A 17,601-nucleotide genomic window follows, 5' to 3' on the forward strand; every position below is an offset into this window, starting at 1 on the left:
ACTGATATATAGAAACAGTTTGACTTGGTGGAAGGCAACTTGCTCTTACATTTGGCACACTCACCAGTTGTCCCAAACCTGCCCTGGCCACCCCAAAAAAGGTTATTGGTGTTTTGGAAGTCTATAGAACTCCCTATCCCCTTGAAAGTATTAAGGCTCTTGCATCTGGCCATCGAAACTGAGCACTCCCTGATGCTTAGGGCAGGAGGAATGTACAGAATCTGTATGAAGGACTCACATCACATTGCCTTATACTGAACTTATACTGAACTAGAGTCGTTTCGCTAGTTTTATCCCTCATTATGCAACATGCCTCAGCCTCCATCAACATTAAAGCTGGTGCTTGTTGGCGGTCTTAAAAAGAGTCCATCTGAATTGGGGTCAAGCAGGAACCTGACTATTAACTTGTATTATTATAACTGTGCAGACTTCTATTTTCTCCTAAATTTAGCTTTGCTTGCTTTTTGCCAGAGTGTCAGAAACAATAGCCAACCTGTCAACTGCCTGACCAGCCATACTGCACACTCAGATGATAGAAGACCAGATCAGACAATTGATACGTCAGAATTCAGGTGACCTTTGACTTATGATCGCCTCAGCAATGGCTGTTCCTACATTTCTAGATTGCCAGCTTTCTTTTAAAGTGGTTGTAAACCCACTTTGAAAAAAATAAAATAATAACACCTGCAATACATAATGAGCTAGTATGCATAGCATACTAGCTCATTATGTAATACCTGGGATCGAAGCCCCCACTCGGTGCCCGACACAGCACCCGCAGACGACATGGAGTTACTTCCAGGTATCGCGGGTAAGGCGATGTGATTGGCCGGAGCCGCGATAATGTCACTCCCACAAATGCGCGCGGGAGCTGCCGGTAACGGCACACTCACTGAAAGCAACTGCACGTACGTGCCATTGCTTCAGTGCACACGTGCCAATTACATCGGCACATGCAAATACAGGGGATATCTCTAAAACCACAGGTGTCAAATACAAAGCCTGCGGGCCGAATCTGGCCCTCCAGGCCATTTCATGTGGCCCTCGCACCTCTCCTGCAGCTTCAGGATAGCTCCAGCCCTCCTCTAGTCCTACTCCAGACCCTTATTTTCTGCTTTTTAAGCAACGCATCCAGCTTTTTCCCCAGCAGCAATGGTTGGTATATCAATTGTCAGTATTTGTATTTGGCTGGGACAGCCCCACCTGTTCACATGCTGGTGCCCAGGCCTGGATACTGGTCATTTAATACGAAATTTTAGAGGTAGGTGCGCGGGAAGGGGCATGTAACAACTTTATAATAGTCCTCAACGCCTGGAAGTACCAAAGTATCAAGTGGCAGAATTGGCGCAGCAGACATCACTGGCAAGGTAAAAGCAGACACCTTATTTCATCTGTCGACACGATCTTTGTTGCATCTGGCTATAATAAAGTTGTTTTTTTCAAATCTTTTATTTAGGCAGAAGCAAAAGACAGAATCCATAGCATCAAAGCAGTAAAGATATAGACCATGTTAGGTACAATATAGCAATATAGTACTTAAAAAATATTATAAAGGTTTACTTAAAGCGGAGCTCCACCCAAAAGGGGAAGCTCCGCTTGTCTGCCTCCTCCCCCCCTCTGCTGCCACATTTGGCACCCTTTTGGAGAGGGGGGTGTACCTGGTTTTGACATGTACCCACTCCTACTTCCGGCTCAGTTCACCGCAGCGAACTGAGCCGGAAGTTCAGACACCTCCTTCTTCCCCCCGCAGCCAGACCTCCTGACCATACATGGAGCAAATTTTATCCACGTCCTGGTGAACTGGCCACAATTCGAGCTGTGGGTTGCCCTGTTGTCACCACTCTGCCACATCCTTTAATCTGAAAATTGAAAGAACCAGGTAGAGAATCGTTGGTCAAAGAATGTTTGCAGCCAATTAGGTGCAGCCACTGTTGGGGTATTCTGATAGTTGTGGGTGCCAGCTGTTAGAATACAATAGCTGGCAATGGGAGATTCAATTATCTGCACTGTTTAGCCTGTGGGGCTGAATGGGAGAAATCTTAAGCAAGCCATACATTGCTGTTTTCTTTCCTTTCCTGTGGAAAAGAAAATTGCTCCATCAACACTGACTAGAATCCCTCTCGCAGCTCTATTGAGCCTTCCTTGCTGGCAGAACACAATGGGTAGTTTTGCTGGTTAAAGCTGGCGGAACTAATTGTTTGGGAAAAACCCAACAGGCTGGTGCCCATACATAGATCAAAATTTGGCTGGTCCCTGGGGAACCAGATGCATTTTGATCGTACTATGGCCGGCTTAAAAGTGTCTGTTATTCCCAAATGAAATATAAAAAAGTTAGATACTTAAAGCGGAGCTCCACCCGAAAGGGGATGTTCCAATTATCTGCCTCCTCCACTGCCACATTTGGCACCTTTTTTTGGGGGTGGGAAGGGTACCTGGTTTTGACAGGTACCCGCTCCCACTTCCGGTTCACTTTGCTGTGGTGAAGTGAGCTAGAAGTTTGGCCCCCTCCTACTTTACCCTGCAGCCGGCCAATTGAGAAAGTGCAGCGTGATTTGCAACTGGCTGTAAAGCCGCAAGGCTTCACTGCTGGTTTCCCTGAGCCAAGATGACAGCGGCAGCACCCGAAAGCCGATTCAAGAATCAGCCTGTTGAGGACACTGCTGGAGTCCCTCAGCCAAGATGGCAGCGGCAGCACCCGTAAGCCAATTCAAAAACCACCCCCCGTTTTTTTTGGGGGGGGTGGAACTCTTTGAAGTCACATTGTTCCTATCAAATAATATGGAGATTTGGGGCTGCAAGAGTTATGGCACATGACACTGAGTTGTGCCAATTCATACCCCTTCCTTTTAGGCCCCTTTCACACTGGGGTGGGAGGTGCGGTGGCTTTCACACTGGAAAAACAGCAGCCACTGTTTCAGGTCGGTTTGGAGGTGCTATTTTTAGCACAATAGCGCCTGCAAACCACCCCAGTGTGAAAGGGGTCTTAAGAACGGTGACTGGCTGTAGGTATTTGCTGTGATCTCCCTACAGTTCTAAATCCAATACAGACAACCCAATGGACTGGCCCACAGCAAATGAGCAACAGGCAATAGATATTTATAATGAGTTGCACATGAGCCCTGTTCTGTGATGGGAGAGGAGCAACTGAAAATATAAAAAAGTAAGCATGGACCCCATATGCATTGTGTTTGGGTTTGCAGTTCTCTGACTTTTTTAGGGGGTCAACAAGGGACCTTTTACATGGTCATAGTATAACGTAATGGCTAGGGTACTTCTTTAAGATGCCCACAACCTACTCAATTATACTAAAGCATTGTCTACCATGCACATCTGACTATGCCCGTGATCTCTATACACACAGCCTGTTCCCCTGGTAAAGGATTAGGTGCTTCCCATAAACCACAAACATAAAGTGGGATCTTATGGTTCTGTCTGCCAACCGAAAACATATCATGTAACAATGGATAACACGTTGCTATTAAATCATCATAAGCTTATGTAGAACTCAGTAATAAATAGTTAGCACAAGACTCTTTTACCAAGCAAAAAGGTTATTCATTCCTAGTGCATGAATATTAGGATTTTTTTTTTGTGACAATAGGTGAAATCAAACAATAGCATATTCTGTACAAAATCAGAAAACCCCAAATTATTTCAGCGACAGCAGCACAGTGCACAAAGGTCATTGTATACCTATTTTACATGAAAGGTAAGTCCATTTTCAATGAGGATTGAGTCCCATGTAGAAAAAATAATTATGAAAATTTGCGTTTCCTATAGCAACCAATCGGAATCTTTATTTTTAATTTTTTTTAACCTGCATTAGCAAAATAACAGCGAATGGGTGAATGGCGGCCAACACAGACACGTTCCCCTTTCAAATACTTTTTTTGTAAGGCCTGCAGAGTTCATGTTGAGCATACAAGCAACCCTTCTGAAGCATAAGCCATTATTCTTACTAATAATGACCTAGGGCCATATTCTCCTACATTTGCGGCGGGCGTCGCGTAAGCTATTTACACTACGCCGCCCCAACTTACAGGAGCAAGTGCTGTATTCCCCAAACACTTGCTCCGTAGTTTGCGGCGGCGTAGTTTAATTGGCCCGGCATATCCCTGCGTAATTCCAAGGGGGCGGCTTGTATTTAAATTAAGCACGCCCCCGTGCCGTTCGAACTGCGCATGCGGCGGGCTTAAAATAGCCCAGTGCGCATGCTCCAGTTCTCGACGGAAAACGTCAATGACGCCGACGTGTGCGTCATTGACGTAAAGTCGTATTCAAGAACGACTTACGAAAACGACGTACCCGACGGGAAAAGACGACGCGGACCCGACGCCATACTTAACATGGATACGGCGGACTTGCGTAAACTTACCCCTCATATAGCAGGGGTAAGTTTACGCTTACGCAAACGACGTAAGCGACAACTACGCGACGCGAATTCGTTCGGGAATCGGCGTATCAGGCTCATTTGCATAAACAAATGAGACCTGAACGTAAACGCCACCTAGCGGCCGGCGGCGAATTACATTTAAGATCCGACAGTTTAAGTGACTTACACCTGTCGGATCTTCAGCGTATCTATGCGAAAATGATTCTAGGAATCACTCGCATAGATACGCGGGTCAAAAAACAGAGATACAACGGAGTTTCCTGAGATACTCCGTCGTAACTCTTCTGAGAATATGGCCCCTAGTAACTATTTCTATTGAATGGCAGATTCAATACAAAACGCCTGACTCCTTTAACAGCTTTAACCAGATGAAGTTGAACTACAGACACACGTGAGTTCAGCTCTATATCCATCAATACATCCTTAAAGAGGAACTGCAGTCTGCTCACATATTTTGTAATAATAACATCCAACATTTGCCATTCTGAAGCTTCCCTCCAAGCACTTTGCATATTATTTTATATATACTGTAATTCTGTACTTGCCAAATATGCTGCAGAAATCTCCTTCCACTGAATCTGGCTGCAGCCATTTTAACTGTGGGCAGCTGAAGCTGCTGCCTGTTCACTTCCTGGATTTACAAAATGGCACACCTCCAACTCTGCAGCTCTCACTAGCCCTATTATGACTCATCCTCCTCCCTTCCTGACAAACTCTCACGGGAGTGAGAGAGAGAGAGAGCTGTGAATGATGTCATAAGCCTAGACTAATGACCAGACAAGAAACAGGAAGTGGGCTGTATAAGGTATTTACTGGCAGAAAAAAATAATGTTTTACTATCCAAAGTTAAAACAACAAGGGCAGAGGATTTAATAGATGGAAAGATGAAAAAAATGACTAAAGATCCGCTTTAAATACCTTAATTTTACTTTGAATCAGCCTCTTCCAGTCGCTGTACAGCAGAGCTCTAAGAGGGAGAGGGAGAAGCAGCACAAATAGCCAGTCAGCTTCATTGGTTGAACAGATGGGCTTGCGTCTTTTTTCAATCTGACTAAATATACGTAACTATGTAGCCAGTCAGCTTGTAGGCAGGTGCAGTCTGCATTTTCCACTGCAGGTGGCGCTCAACCACAGCGTTATTGCAGAGGGAGAGGAAGTCAGGAAGAACTTAGTTCCTCTATGATTTCCTGGGTCACAGGGGGCAGCTATCCCATTGGATGCTGGTGCCCATGTGACTCTAGCGCCCATCTTGGGTCAGGTAGAGTCTATTTAAGATCCTGGCTCCCAGGCTTGGCATGCATTTTGTGTGTGGCTAGAGTGGAACCGGCCACTATTGGATAGCAGTACTCTCAAACTGTGGAGAGGGTAGTGTTTGATAAACTAGCAGATTTAATTTGAGTTGACTAAGAAATTAAAGCTGAATGCCAGCTATAACTTTTTTAGCAGTTTCAGTGACTGTTATTTTTTTTTCCTTCGGGGATAAAGGTTTTATATAAATTAATAAAAGATGTCCATTGTCTGGTAAAGGGTAAATTAAAAATATCAGACTTACTGGCTAGATCACCAGGTGAAAATAAAGAAAAACAAAATCTAAAAAACGAAAACGAATGCAGCCACCACATCTAAGCACTGGTAATAATTTTTGGGTTTAATACTAATTTAAGGTATAGCCAATCAAACTAATGACTGCCTAGACCAGACACAAGTAAGGTCAAAGGTATTAAAGGACACCTGGAATTAGAGAAAAAGTTTCCTGGCTGTCATCTTACATCCACGCTTTGAGTCCCTTATAACAAGTACGTAGATAAGGATCTACAGTTTTAGCCACATTTTTGCTGGTTCTGGATCAGTGACTCATAAAGCATTGAAGTTGTTGAAACAAAACAGCCAGGCAACTGGCCTTTTCAGAAGTAGGTCAGGAATGGCTACACCCATATTTCTTAAATGGCGGGTTTACCCTGGGAACGACGAAAGGATTGTCTGCACCTTCTGGAGATAATGATATTGCAAAACACATTGTGCTATAAGAATCCAGGGCAGCTGCTTACTCAGTATTAGGGTTGGTGTCATGTGACATTGTGCGGCTTTTGCTCAGATATATTTCTCTGACACTTCTGCAAAAGGGAATTTAAGACTTTATCGCCACCTACAGACAAAGTAGGGTTACTGCAAATTCCTTAAAGGAAATCTGTTTTGGGAAAGGTATTGGGGCAGATATGGCTGGCCTACTCATGAAAATGCTTACCACCTTGCAGTCCTTATTTTCTGAGCAGTTGCTCAGTTGAGTTAAAGCAGTATTAAAACCAAAACCCAAAATCTAATTTAAATGCTGTGGTTCTGCACTAAAATAATTTTAGTATATATATTTTTTTAAAACAGTTGTGCAAATATCACCTTTTTATTCTGCAGGGCCTTTGCTTTCAGAAAATATATAATGTTCTGAGGGTTTGTGCAATTTTATTTCCAAAAATTTGGATTTTTACATGTATGCAACAAAAAAAAAAATGCTCTGGAGCCCAACTGGATAATCATCACTTCATAGGAGCTTCACCTACCCATGTGGAGGACTTGGGGGTGAGAAGTTGAGGGCATTCCTACATTGAGGGCATACCTACATTATATTTGCGGGGTACTACAAAGCCTTCCTGTATTACAGCTGTGGTATCAATTCATGTCATACCTTTTGGCCTCCATGGACAAATTATAAGCTTTGCTCTGAAACTGGATTGACATTTGTTTACTATGGTTAGCTAAACTGTATGTTTTGCTGCAGGATTCAATAAAACTTATAAATAAAAAAATAATAAAAAAAAATCTATGGTTTAAAGAAAAAAAATATATAGATCATGTTTATTAACTAAGTAGCAAAGCAGTCCCTCTGGCCCAGTGCCCCGCTGCCACCACGACAACTGTGTATTTGAATAAGATGACGTTTGTTCGCAATATTTTGCTGCAGATCAGAAAATAATCTGAAGACTGATTGGTTGCTTTAGGCAAAACACTTATATTTTCTTTCAGACACACCACATGAGTCTCACTGTCATTCTTTCTTCTAATCATTTGCTTTAGGCCCATTTCACACTTGTGTGACTTTTCCTGCCACTTTGGACATCAGAGTCGCATGACAAGTCGTACCCCATGATCCCCAATGATAACCATTCATATCTGTGCGACTTTAAGTTGCACCGACTTCAAAGTAGTCCCTGTACTGCTTTGGTCCTACTTTGATGCGAGTTGAGGTCCATAGACCTCAAGTTTACATAGGATTTCCCTTTAAGTCACGGCAGTGTGAAAGGGGCCTAAGACAACCCAGGCACACTATTCCAGGCTAATCTCATTGCCATTCTATTTGCCGTTCTGTAACGCCAGCAGCCTTTTTCAATATTATGGTCTGAACCAATGCTCACTGTCCCGCATTCTTGTACTTTGCATTGATCTTACTGTCATCTGTAGTCATATGGCCCAATGGGGCCTCGTCCTTCTGCAAGCTCCACTGTTATGACTGTCAGTACTAGCTTCAGGGCTATCATTCCAGTCCAAAGGCATCAGTATTTTTGGAATTATCAAAACTGTATGCAGATCAGGAGTTCAGATTTTTCTGATCTGCGTGCTTGTTCCAGGACAGTGTCTCAGAATATACTGATGGTAGTTAGCCAGGCAGGTAGTATTTTCCAAAAGAAGTCAGCAATGGCACATATTTCACTCAGAATAGGTTTACTTTATAGCCCAACTCCGGAAAAGTAAAAATCCTCCTTTGCAGGGTGGGGGGGGGGGCTACCCCTGCATTGCAAGGGTTAAATGCTTAGTTATGTCTAGGGGATGAGAAAAGCCTATTTACTTACCCGATCCTCTGCTCCCCCGGCAGACGGCGCTTCCCTATGCTCCAGAGCAGTGGCCGCATCCTCATGGGCCCTGATCAGTTTTAATTACATCAGAGGTATTTGACCACCAGATCATAGGGAAGAAGAGGCTGCATGAACCAGTCTTTCAGCTCGGAGGAGAACAGGTAAGTAAAGCTGCTGTGCTCGGTCCCCTAAGGCCCCTTTTCACACTTGTATGACCTGAAAGTCTCGTGTCTTTGACACAAATTTTCTGCGCAACTTTAGGCAATGCCTGTGTAATGTTGAGGTCTGCGACCTCAAGTCGCATCAAAGTCAGACCAATGTAGTGCAGGGACTACTTTGAGGTCACTGCGACTTGAAGTCGCACAGCTATGAATGGTACTCATTGGAAATCATGAAGTACGAATTGTCATGCAACTTTGCAGTCCCAAGTCGCAGGACAAGTAGTACAAGTGTGAAAGGGGCCTAAGTTTAAACAAGATTCAACCTTTGCAGTATAGGGGCAGCCCCACCACCAGGGAGGATTTTTACTTGCCCCGGAGTTACAGGATAGTGTCATGAGAGAATTACATAGCCTGCAACTGCTAACTTACATCAGAAAATGTATGTTGCTTGGCATCTCTGGCCTTAGTAATTTCAGCAAGTTGCTGACCTGAATATAGAGCTAAATAAGAGCGAAGTAAGAGCTCCAGGTGACAGTGACACAGAAAGGATCACCCAGACAGCAAAGCAACTAGAAATTTCAAAAAAAGATCCAAAATGGCAGCCTATGTATATACCTTCTGGCAGGTTTCCATTAGGATAACAATGTTTTCACACAACCCTAACATCCCCCAACCATAATCCTTATATTTTTCTGCACAGAGGACCTGTCTAATGCAAGACTGCAGGAAGACACCATCTCCACTAGGGCCTATAGAGAAAAACATGCTCATGTGCAGGGCAGCTTGAAGGTGGATGAAATCGTTGCCAGGTGTAAACCATAACTGCTCGTATCAGTCACCCACTGATGGGAGGTACACTATATTGTCAAAAGTATTGGGACGCCTGCCTTTACACGCACATGACCTTTAATGGCATCCCAGTCTTGGTCCGTAGGGTTCAATATCGAGTTGGGCTACCATTTGCAGCTCTAACAGGTTCAACTCTTCTGGGAAGGCTGTCCACAAGGTTTAGGAGTGTGTCTATGGGAATCTTTGACCGTTCCTCCAGTTCATGTGTGTGTAAAGGCAGGTGTCCCAATACTTTTGACAATATAGTGTATCTTAAAGGGGTATACATAGCTTGGTGGGAACAAGTAGAGGTTGTTATGGCTAAGTTATGTGAAAGCATTGTTATCCTTTAACTAAAAGCTTAAAACAGTTGGAGAAGTCAGCTTATAAACACAGGAACTCCTGCTTAGTCAAATGGTTATGAAGAATAAAAATTCAGTGATTCCACACAAGCTGCGTCTACAAGACAAATAACCAGAATGTTCATAACTGTCCTGGCTATCATGGAACCTAGACATGGATCAGGCTACTAGAGATTTCACTGCCAGCAGAGTCTATATCTAAGGCATTATATTTGCACAGTTCAACGTCCACTGCACCAGGGCATTCTGCTAGAGTGACTCTATATAGAACTTTTATCAAAAACCCGCAAACCCGCTTGATGATTGATAAAAAGCCTCATTGCTTTCTAAACAGCACCAGACATTAGGGTGGAAACAGCCTATACACATACACAGTGCTCATAATTATACTTGAAGTACTCGAGGGGGTGTAGGTGAAGGTCGAACAGAAGTATCAGCTTTATGTGGGCCTTCAGACTTATGCCTTGTACACAGGATCGGAAATTCCAATGGAAAAAGTCTGACGGAATTTTTACATCGGATATTCCGACCATGTTTATGCCCCATCTGAGTTTTTCCATCGGAAATTCCAACGAACCTAGAAAGAGAACATGTTCTCTTTTTTTCCGATGAAAAAAATTTATATCGGAAATTCTGTTCGTCTGTATGGAACTCCAACGGAGAAAAAAAACATGCATACTCAGAATCAAGTCGACACATGCTCGGAAGCATTGAACTTAATTTTTCTCGACTCGTCGTAGTGTTGTACGTCACCGCGACAGTGTGTATGCAAGACAGCTTGAACGAAATTCCGTCAGAAAAATCGGTCAGAGTTTATCCCGACGGAAATTCCGATCGTGTGTACAAGGCATTAGATAAAATATGTGGCCAGGGAGATTGGTAGGGAAAGGAAACATTGCCATTTTTATATTATGATTATTATTATAGTGTTTTTTTAAGAAAGTTGGCTTATGTGCCCATTCGCACTTTCCAATAATGTCCTTCTTCCCAAACTACAAATCACCTTTTTCGTATATATGGTTTCTGTAAGGGGAAATAATGTGGTAGATTGGTGTCACACCAATGTTTTGAGGTGCTGAATGACAGGTGAGCCATTTTTGTCTCTGGAAAACCACCACTGGCACATACCTCCTCTACTTCTATGTATTACTATAGTAGAGGTGCTTCCGATTGAGTAAGTAAAAATGGTTTGTGGACAAAACATTTTAAGGAAGCAGTCAATGTGGGCATGACTTTATCGCTTTAAATTATGCTATGACACTTCAGTTAAAGCTAAATATACACCCCCTTGAATATCATCATTTTAAAAAGACCACTCTATCCCTAGATAAAATCTCCCTGGAATATGCCATCTTAAAAGACCTACCCTGCATCCCTGGGAACAGCTCAAGTCTAGGGAGCCAGGAAATCCAGTCCAGTATAGAGCCCTATTTACTGGTACTCTTGGAACACCTGAATGGTACTGTCCTTTATTGATGCTCTGCCCCTTTTGTCAAGTAATTATTTTGGTAAAATGCAGCTAGAATGCAGCATGCGAGGTCAGCATGCAGTCTGACTTTTCAGCTGAACAGATCAGCAAACAAGAGAAAAAATATGCTTTTCTAGAATGCACTAAGCCACATATGTCAAACACAAGCCCAGTGGGTTGAATGCAGCCCTCACACCCAGTTTTGCAGCAGGAACATGGCGGAACTCCATTTCACCGCCTCTGGCTCTCACCGGGGAGGGAGGCAGGGAGGTACTAACGCACTCCAAAACCCTGCACTCTCTACATATCACACCACTGAACCCTGCACTCTGTGCATAGGGCACCCCTGGAACTGCACTCTGTAGGTAACGCACTCCTGAACCCTACACTCTGTACATAATGCACTCCTAAACGCAGATACAACTGACCCTTCAAGGACAACCATACTGCTGATGCGGCCCAAAATGAAATTGAGTTTGACCCCCATGCACTAAGCCTGTTGACCCCTCTCAGCATTCCCTGCACCCCATTCCCTCTACAGCTTTGATGCTAAACTTGGAAATCAATGAACAGAATAAGATAATGGGAAACTTGCATATTTTGAGGCTTGGTGTCACCCCCTTTAATGCTTCTGTTCTAGGACTAGCCCACAAGTTTCTTTATGGAAAATACAGTCCATTTCCAAAATCCTTGCCCTAAACAAGGCACCAATGAAATTATCACCTCTAATCTTAATATCAGAACCATGACCCACGTAAAGGGTCACCTTCTACTCAAGGTTATACATTGTGCCCACAGTTTGTAGAACTAGGAAATGTAGCTTCAGTTTTAAAGCAATTATGTCAAGGTACTGTTGAAGATGTTGACTAAAACAAGGGCAATGGTGGCTTACAAAGGGGAGTGCCTAGCAGTTCAGTAGGATTCCCTAGCTCCTAGCATTTGACCTTCCCCAGGGAAGACAGAGTGACGTTTTAAAGATGGCAATATAACCCAAAGAAGCATTTAATGTAAAGGTATAAAGGGTCTTTTAACTTTGACCACCCTGTATATGTAGTGTCGGACTGGGGTATACATTGCCCACCAAGGACCAACCTTAAAATAAAAATATTTTTGCAATATAGATATTTAAAACCATAAATACACATAAATACACACTAATCTAAATTAGTTATTTAGTTAATTATTAATGCATTTATTCATCACCCACTTGTTTGAAAAGCAATAAATTACACTTTTAAAAAATATTTTCCTAGTGTCAAATGCATTGTAGGGGCCCATTTATATATCCAAGGTCCACTAAAGGATCCTCTGGTAGGTTTTTTAGCCAGTCCGACACTGTATATAGTATTAAATAGCAAACTACCATATCATCTTACTATAAAATAAACTATTCCGTAATTCTATATATATATATATATATAAAAAGCCACTAGTTTATGTGGTTGTGGCCTTTGGTGCATGAGAGATGTCACAGTTCTCTCAGTGCCACGATTTGTATCTTACTGCATGCCTTCTGAATGTTTTTGAAGTTCAATGTCCTCTACCTATGCTTTAATCAACTCATTACGGCTGATACCCACAGTTTTATATTTTATCGAAAAAAGCTGTATCATAAGATGGCTCCTGATACAAAAGATAACGTAAACTACAAAACTAGGAGCCAAAAGTCATTGAAGTGTGTTATTTCTGAAAACCAATCTCACATGAGGTCATCCAAAAGGTTTGGACTGGCAACCCAATCAAGAGTCCTGGGTTCTGAAGCTGCCATGATCATGCACATGAATTGCTTGCCAGTCCTTCTATCAATGGGGTAGATGGTCGTGGGTGTAAATCTTTTATTGTTCTCCACAAACTCACACAGCTGCTGGTAGATCTTAGGATACTCGTGGCGTAGGAAGACCCCCCTGATCCTTAGTTCCCTCTGGATATGTATAAAGCAAACTTCCCTGGCTTTCCTACCCTCCTCCCCATCTTTATCCAAATCAGCGGTTCCAGGAGGTGGGGTAAGTATAAGAGTCTCCATGTCCTTTTCCTTTTTTGTGATCTTCCTCTCTGGACTAGAAGAGGCTAAGGCTATTTTGGCATACTTGCGGATGGTGGGTACATGGTGGGCTCTGGACGACAGCCGATCCTGGCCACTTTGTCCCACAGCCACAGTTACATTCAATATGAAACATTCCTCAGGGTCATACTGATTGCCAGCTATTTGCAATTCCTTGGCATGTTCTCCGAGGTTATCTGAGTAGCTCTCAAGTTCCCTCAGAGACAGATAGGTGGGAGACATGAGCAGGCCCTCCAGTCCTAACTGAAGAAAATTATCTGCAGATCCTGGATTGGGGAAGCCAAGAAAAAGCACCCCCCTTCCTCTGGACAGATAGCCCACCTTGGCAATTCGAGAGAAGGCTTTGTGGACCTCAGTGTTCTCTCTGCAAAATTTGAGCACATGTCGACAAACACTGCCCATACGCCCATAGATGCAGCTTTCTTTATGTATATCCCAGTCCTCTCGTCGGCAGTTACGGGAACAGTAGTAGGTGTAGCAGCTATGGCAAGACTTAAAGTAGAGGCAAGCATTAAACATAGTTTCAGTGCGTCTGCACTTGGCATTAGAACAGGTTAATAGGTCATCTTCGTCGGCACTGAGATCTGGTGAACAGTCCTCTAAGGGCTTATGAGGACTTGACACTGGCACCTCAGGGAAAGCACCCCTTCGCTGACCTCTGTGGGACTCAGGGAAGGTGGGAGTTGGCTGTTCTTTAAGGGGGTGGTTTTGAAGAAGATGAGACATCTGCCCATAGGACTCTGGTTTTCTTGGTATCCCTATCATGTCTTCCTTAATAAGCTTCCTCAACTGATCAGCCAATGCATCTGTTTCACTAGGACGACGGCTTGATGGTGGTTTATAATCTATCACTAGATCAGCAATAAGTTCATCAAGTTGCTCCAGGCTGCGGTGACGGGAAGACCTGCTTGTCATCTTCTCTTTGGTAGGGTAGGGGACATGTGTTGGATAGGTGGGTGGAGAGACTCCTGAATCTATCACATCCCAGCTAGCAGAGCGGCGCTCATTTCTTCCCACTCCGTTAGCTCTCAAGTCATTGTCTGTAATGGTAATCTCTGGGGTAACAAACCAAGATCGGCCCATGGTGTACCTCCCAGTGCCACCATCTGTATGGACTTTCTCCAAAATAGAGTTCTCTGAGAGTGAGAGGGCAGCATAGCGCTTGGGAGAGCAGGAAAGATTAACAACCACAGGCTGGCGTCTATCATCTGGCGATAAGGCACATCGTTCACGGCACAACAGGTTTTCATAGCTGCGACCTCGTGAAAGTGGGTCCTCTTTGCGCCCACCAGTGTTTAAAATGTTGTCCCAAGACCTGGAATAGTTTCTGGAATCAGTCCCAAGTCTTTGCTGGTTCATGCTGTAAGAAGCATGCCAAGATGATAACATTGCTTCTCTACTTGCTGTTTGTGTGGGAAATGATGGCATTTGAATGGTTTGGTAAGATATTGGACTTTGATCAGGAAAATACCATTCACTGAATTGAAGAGGCTGCTGAGTAGTTCTGGGATATGGATATGTCCTAGATAGCGCTTCCCTTTCAGAATATTTTGCAATATCCTCTGAGTAATAAAGTTTTGACGATGTACTCTGGAGTGGATAAGACCTCATGTCTTCATTATAAAGACTTTTGGCTTGGGCAGTACGAGGAGGGTAAAAACGGGGATCATCACTATAAAACGTCCTTAATGAAGCTTCCTGGATAGGATACGTTCTGGGGTCTTCTATATAGTAGGCTCTGGGTTGTACAAGGGGATTTTCTTCATAATATTGGTGTGTGGGAACCCCAGGTTCAGGATAAGGACGAGGATAATATCCCCTTGGTTTAACAGGGATTTGGCTAAAGTTGCCATCTTCCTCAGTGTAAAAGTAAGCAGTGGGGATGGTGGGGCTGACATATTGTCCACAGTCCCGGGTACTGTACTGTGAAAAATCCCTTGGTGAAGCAACACTTTGGTATGGCATTCCTCGCGCATCAGTTCCATACATTTCCTGCCCTGGAGTGCAAGCATAGTGGGTCATTCTTGGATCAACACTGTAGGAATCACTAGGTGTGGGTGTGCGAGACACAGACATCAGTCTTGCATTTGGCACTGCTAAGCTCCTAGGGGTGCCTGGCTGCCTTGTAAAATGCTGAGCCTCCCCCCAAGCCTGGTTGGGTTTTGAAGCATAAGCAGCATGCTGAATAACGGCATCATCAGGCTTTATGTCAACCCGGCAACGCACATGGGGACTTGAGATTGGCTTCCCACCTTGGGGTTCTTCCATGCAGTTATTGCTAATGCACAATGGAGAGATGCGGCTTGCACTGTTGCGCTGGGGTTGTAATTTTATGGGATGGACCTCATTCATTAATACCTTGGTAGGAGCATATGTGACTTCTCGTTTTGGAGAGGCTACAGATTTCTGGGGCTCTCTTGAAACCCTCACAGCCTCCCTGCCTCTCCTGGCAGTGGGTGGTGGGGACTGTGATGAAGACATCTGTATGGGAACTGAGGTGAAGGCGGTTTTGACTCTTGGAGCACTCTTTGATCTTGGACGTCTCCTTGGTTCTTTTCCTGCTTCCTTTGAGGTGTCCACCCCCTGAGAAGTGTATTGTGGGTCAGCCCTGGAAGTGGACTTCCTCACTACAGGTTGATTTGATGGTTCTGGTGTGTCAGCACGCCTGCGAGCTCCTCGTTGGTAGGCATCCATGGCTGGAGCGTTGGTTAACTGGTCATCTAGAGATTCAAGAAAGTCGAAGCTGCGGCAGTGCCTTTTGTTGAATGGTGGCTGACTGAGGTCCTTGTGGTTGGACATGAAGCTGTCACATTGTGCAGGTGAACCACAGATTTGAGAATCAGTGCTCAGGCTCACCTTAACGTCTTGGTAAACTGTAGACACGAGTATGTCAGGTGGGTCTGTTCGTGTCATTTTAATGTAACGCAGTCGTGGCGTAGTTTGTGTTCACCTCATCTCAATGCTGATCTGCAGAAAACAAAGAAGAATCAGTTTTTTTTTTTGTGGAAACATTTCCTCCCAAAGAGACCAAAAGCACGACGATTCTTAGGTAACAACAATGCTGAAAGTGCAGCATCTAGTGGGGCCTGCAAGTAGTTTTGTATTAGTCTTCAAATCAATCGGTACATTCCTGTGGCATCTCTTTATAGCCTAAGCCCAGGCTGTACATTGCAATTTGACTTTTGCTTAAATTAAAATTAAGCTCTACCCTTTCACTAAGGCAGAGATTAAAGGGGTTGTAAAGGTTCGTCTTTTATTTTCTAAATAGGTTCCTTTAAGCTAGTGTATTGTTGGTTCACTTACCTTTTCCTTCCATTTCCCTTCTAAAAATTTTTTTTCTTTGTTTGAATTTCTCACTTCCTGTTTCTCCTCAGTAAGCTTTCCACCATCATCCGAGCGGTGGAAATTCATTTAGAACAGCTTACTGAACACCTTACTGAGGAGTAACAGGAAGTGAGAAATTCAGACAAAGGAAACAAAAACATTTAGAAGGGAAATCAAAGGAAAAGGTAAGTGAACCAACAATGCACTAGCTTAAAGTAACCTATTTAGAAAATAAAAAACAAACCTTTACAACCCCTTTAAGGCCAGGTTCACACTATTGTGAATTGGATGTGGAATCCCTGCATCTAATTCGCAATAGCAGGAAATTGTGACCGGCTCTCTATGGAGAGCACAGGATCCCATTTCAGGTCCAAATTCAGCCCAAAATTCAGGCTGAAATCTGACCTGAAACGGTGAACCAGGACACACAGGACCCCTGCTGTGAGCCACATCGGCATGCAGTGTAAACCCAGCCTAAAGGACCAAATTCAAATCTTCATGTACAGTCCAAACCTAGGACTCCAGAGGACTTCACGGGTGACAGGGATTGATCTAATAACATGGGTACTTGCAAGCACCACGTAGTGTCTGCATTTTAGCACTAGTATGGATTTTAAGGCCCCATACACACGACCGGATCGATCCGCTGGGATTGATCAGCAGATAGATCCGGTCGTGTGTACGGCCTAGCGGACATTTTCAGGTGGATAAAAATCCAGCCGACGGATTTTCAGCAGATAAAAATTTCTTAGCATGCTAAGAAATCTATCCGCTGGAATCCAGTCCAGCGGACTGATCCGGTCGTCTGTACAGACTCACCGGATCAGTCCGTCCGCTCCCATCCCTCGCATGCGTCGTAATGATTTGACGCATGCGTGGAAGTATTTACCTTCCAGGGTCGCGCACGTCGCCGCGGCACGTCACCGCGGATGTATTTCGCTGGGATTTTGATCTGATGGTGTGTACAGCCATCAGATCAAAATCCGCCAGAGGATTTATCCGCTGGAAATGGTCCACAACCCTGGCCCATTAGATGTGGGGGTACTGGGGGTAGCTTTTCGGAATCTGGAAACCCCCACGTGAATAAGTATGGGGTACATAGTAACCATTCACCAAAAAAAAGTCAAAAAGGTAAATAAAAACACTAGACAGTTTTTG

The 17,601-nt window shown here is 43.9% G+C and overlaps 1 protein-coding gene across 1 annotated transcript; it reads right to left on the minus strand.

Moving 5' to 3' along the window:
- Nucleotides 1-10,368: 10,368 nt before the first annotated feature.
- Nucleotides 10,369-16,335, minus strand: AJM1 (apical junction component 1 homolog). Its single transcript, XM_040324484.1, has one exon. The coding sequence runs from the start codon at nt 16,030-16,032 to the stop codon at nt 12,757-12,759; it is 3,276 nt and encodes a 1,091-aa protein (XP_040180418.1). The 5' UTR covers nt 16,033-16,335; the 3' UTR covers nt 10,369-12,756.
- Nucleotides 16,336-17,601: the final 1,266 nt, after the last annotated feature.

The sequence above is a fragment of the Rana temporaria genome, chromosome 9 (genome assembly GCF_905171775.1).
Source record: "Rana temporaria chromosome 9, aRanTem1.1, whole genome shotgun sequence".
NCBI lineage: Eukaryota > Metazoa > Chordata > Amphibia > Anura > Ranidae > Rana > Rana temporaria.

Coding starts and splice junctions, on each gene's coding strand:
- AJM1 (XM_040324484.1), bottom strand. CDS start 16,032: ATGACACGAACAGACCCACCTGACATACTCGTGTCTACAGTTTACCAA.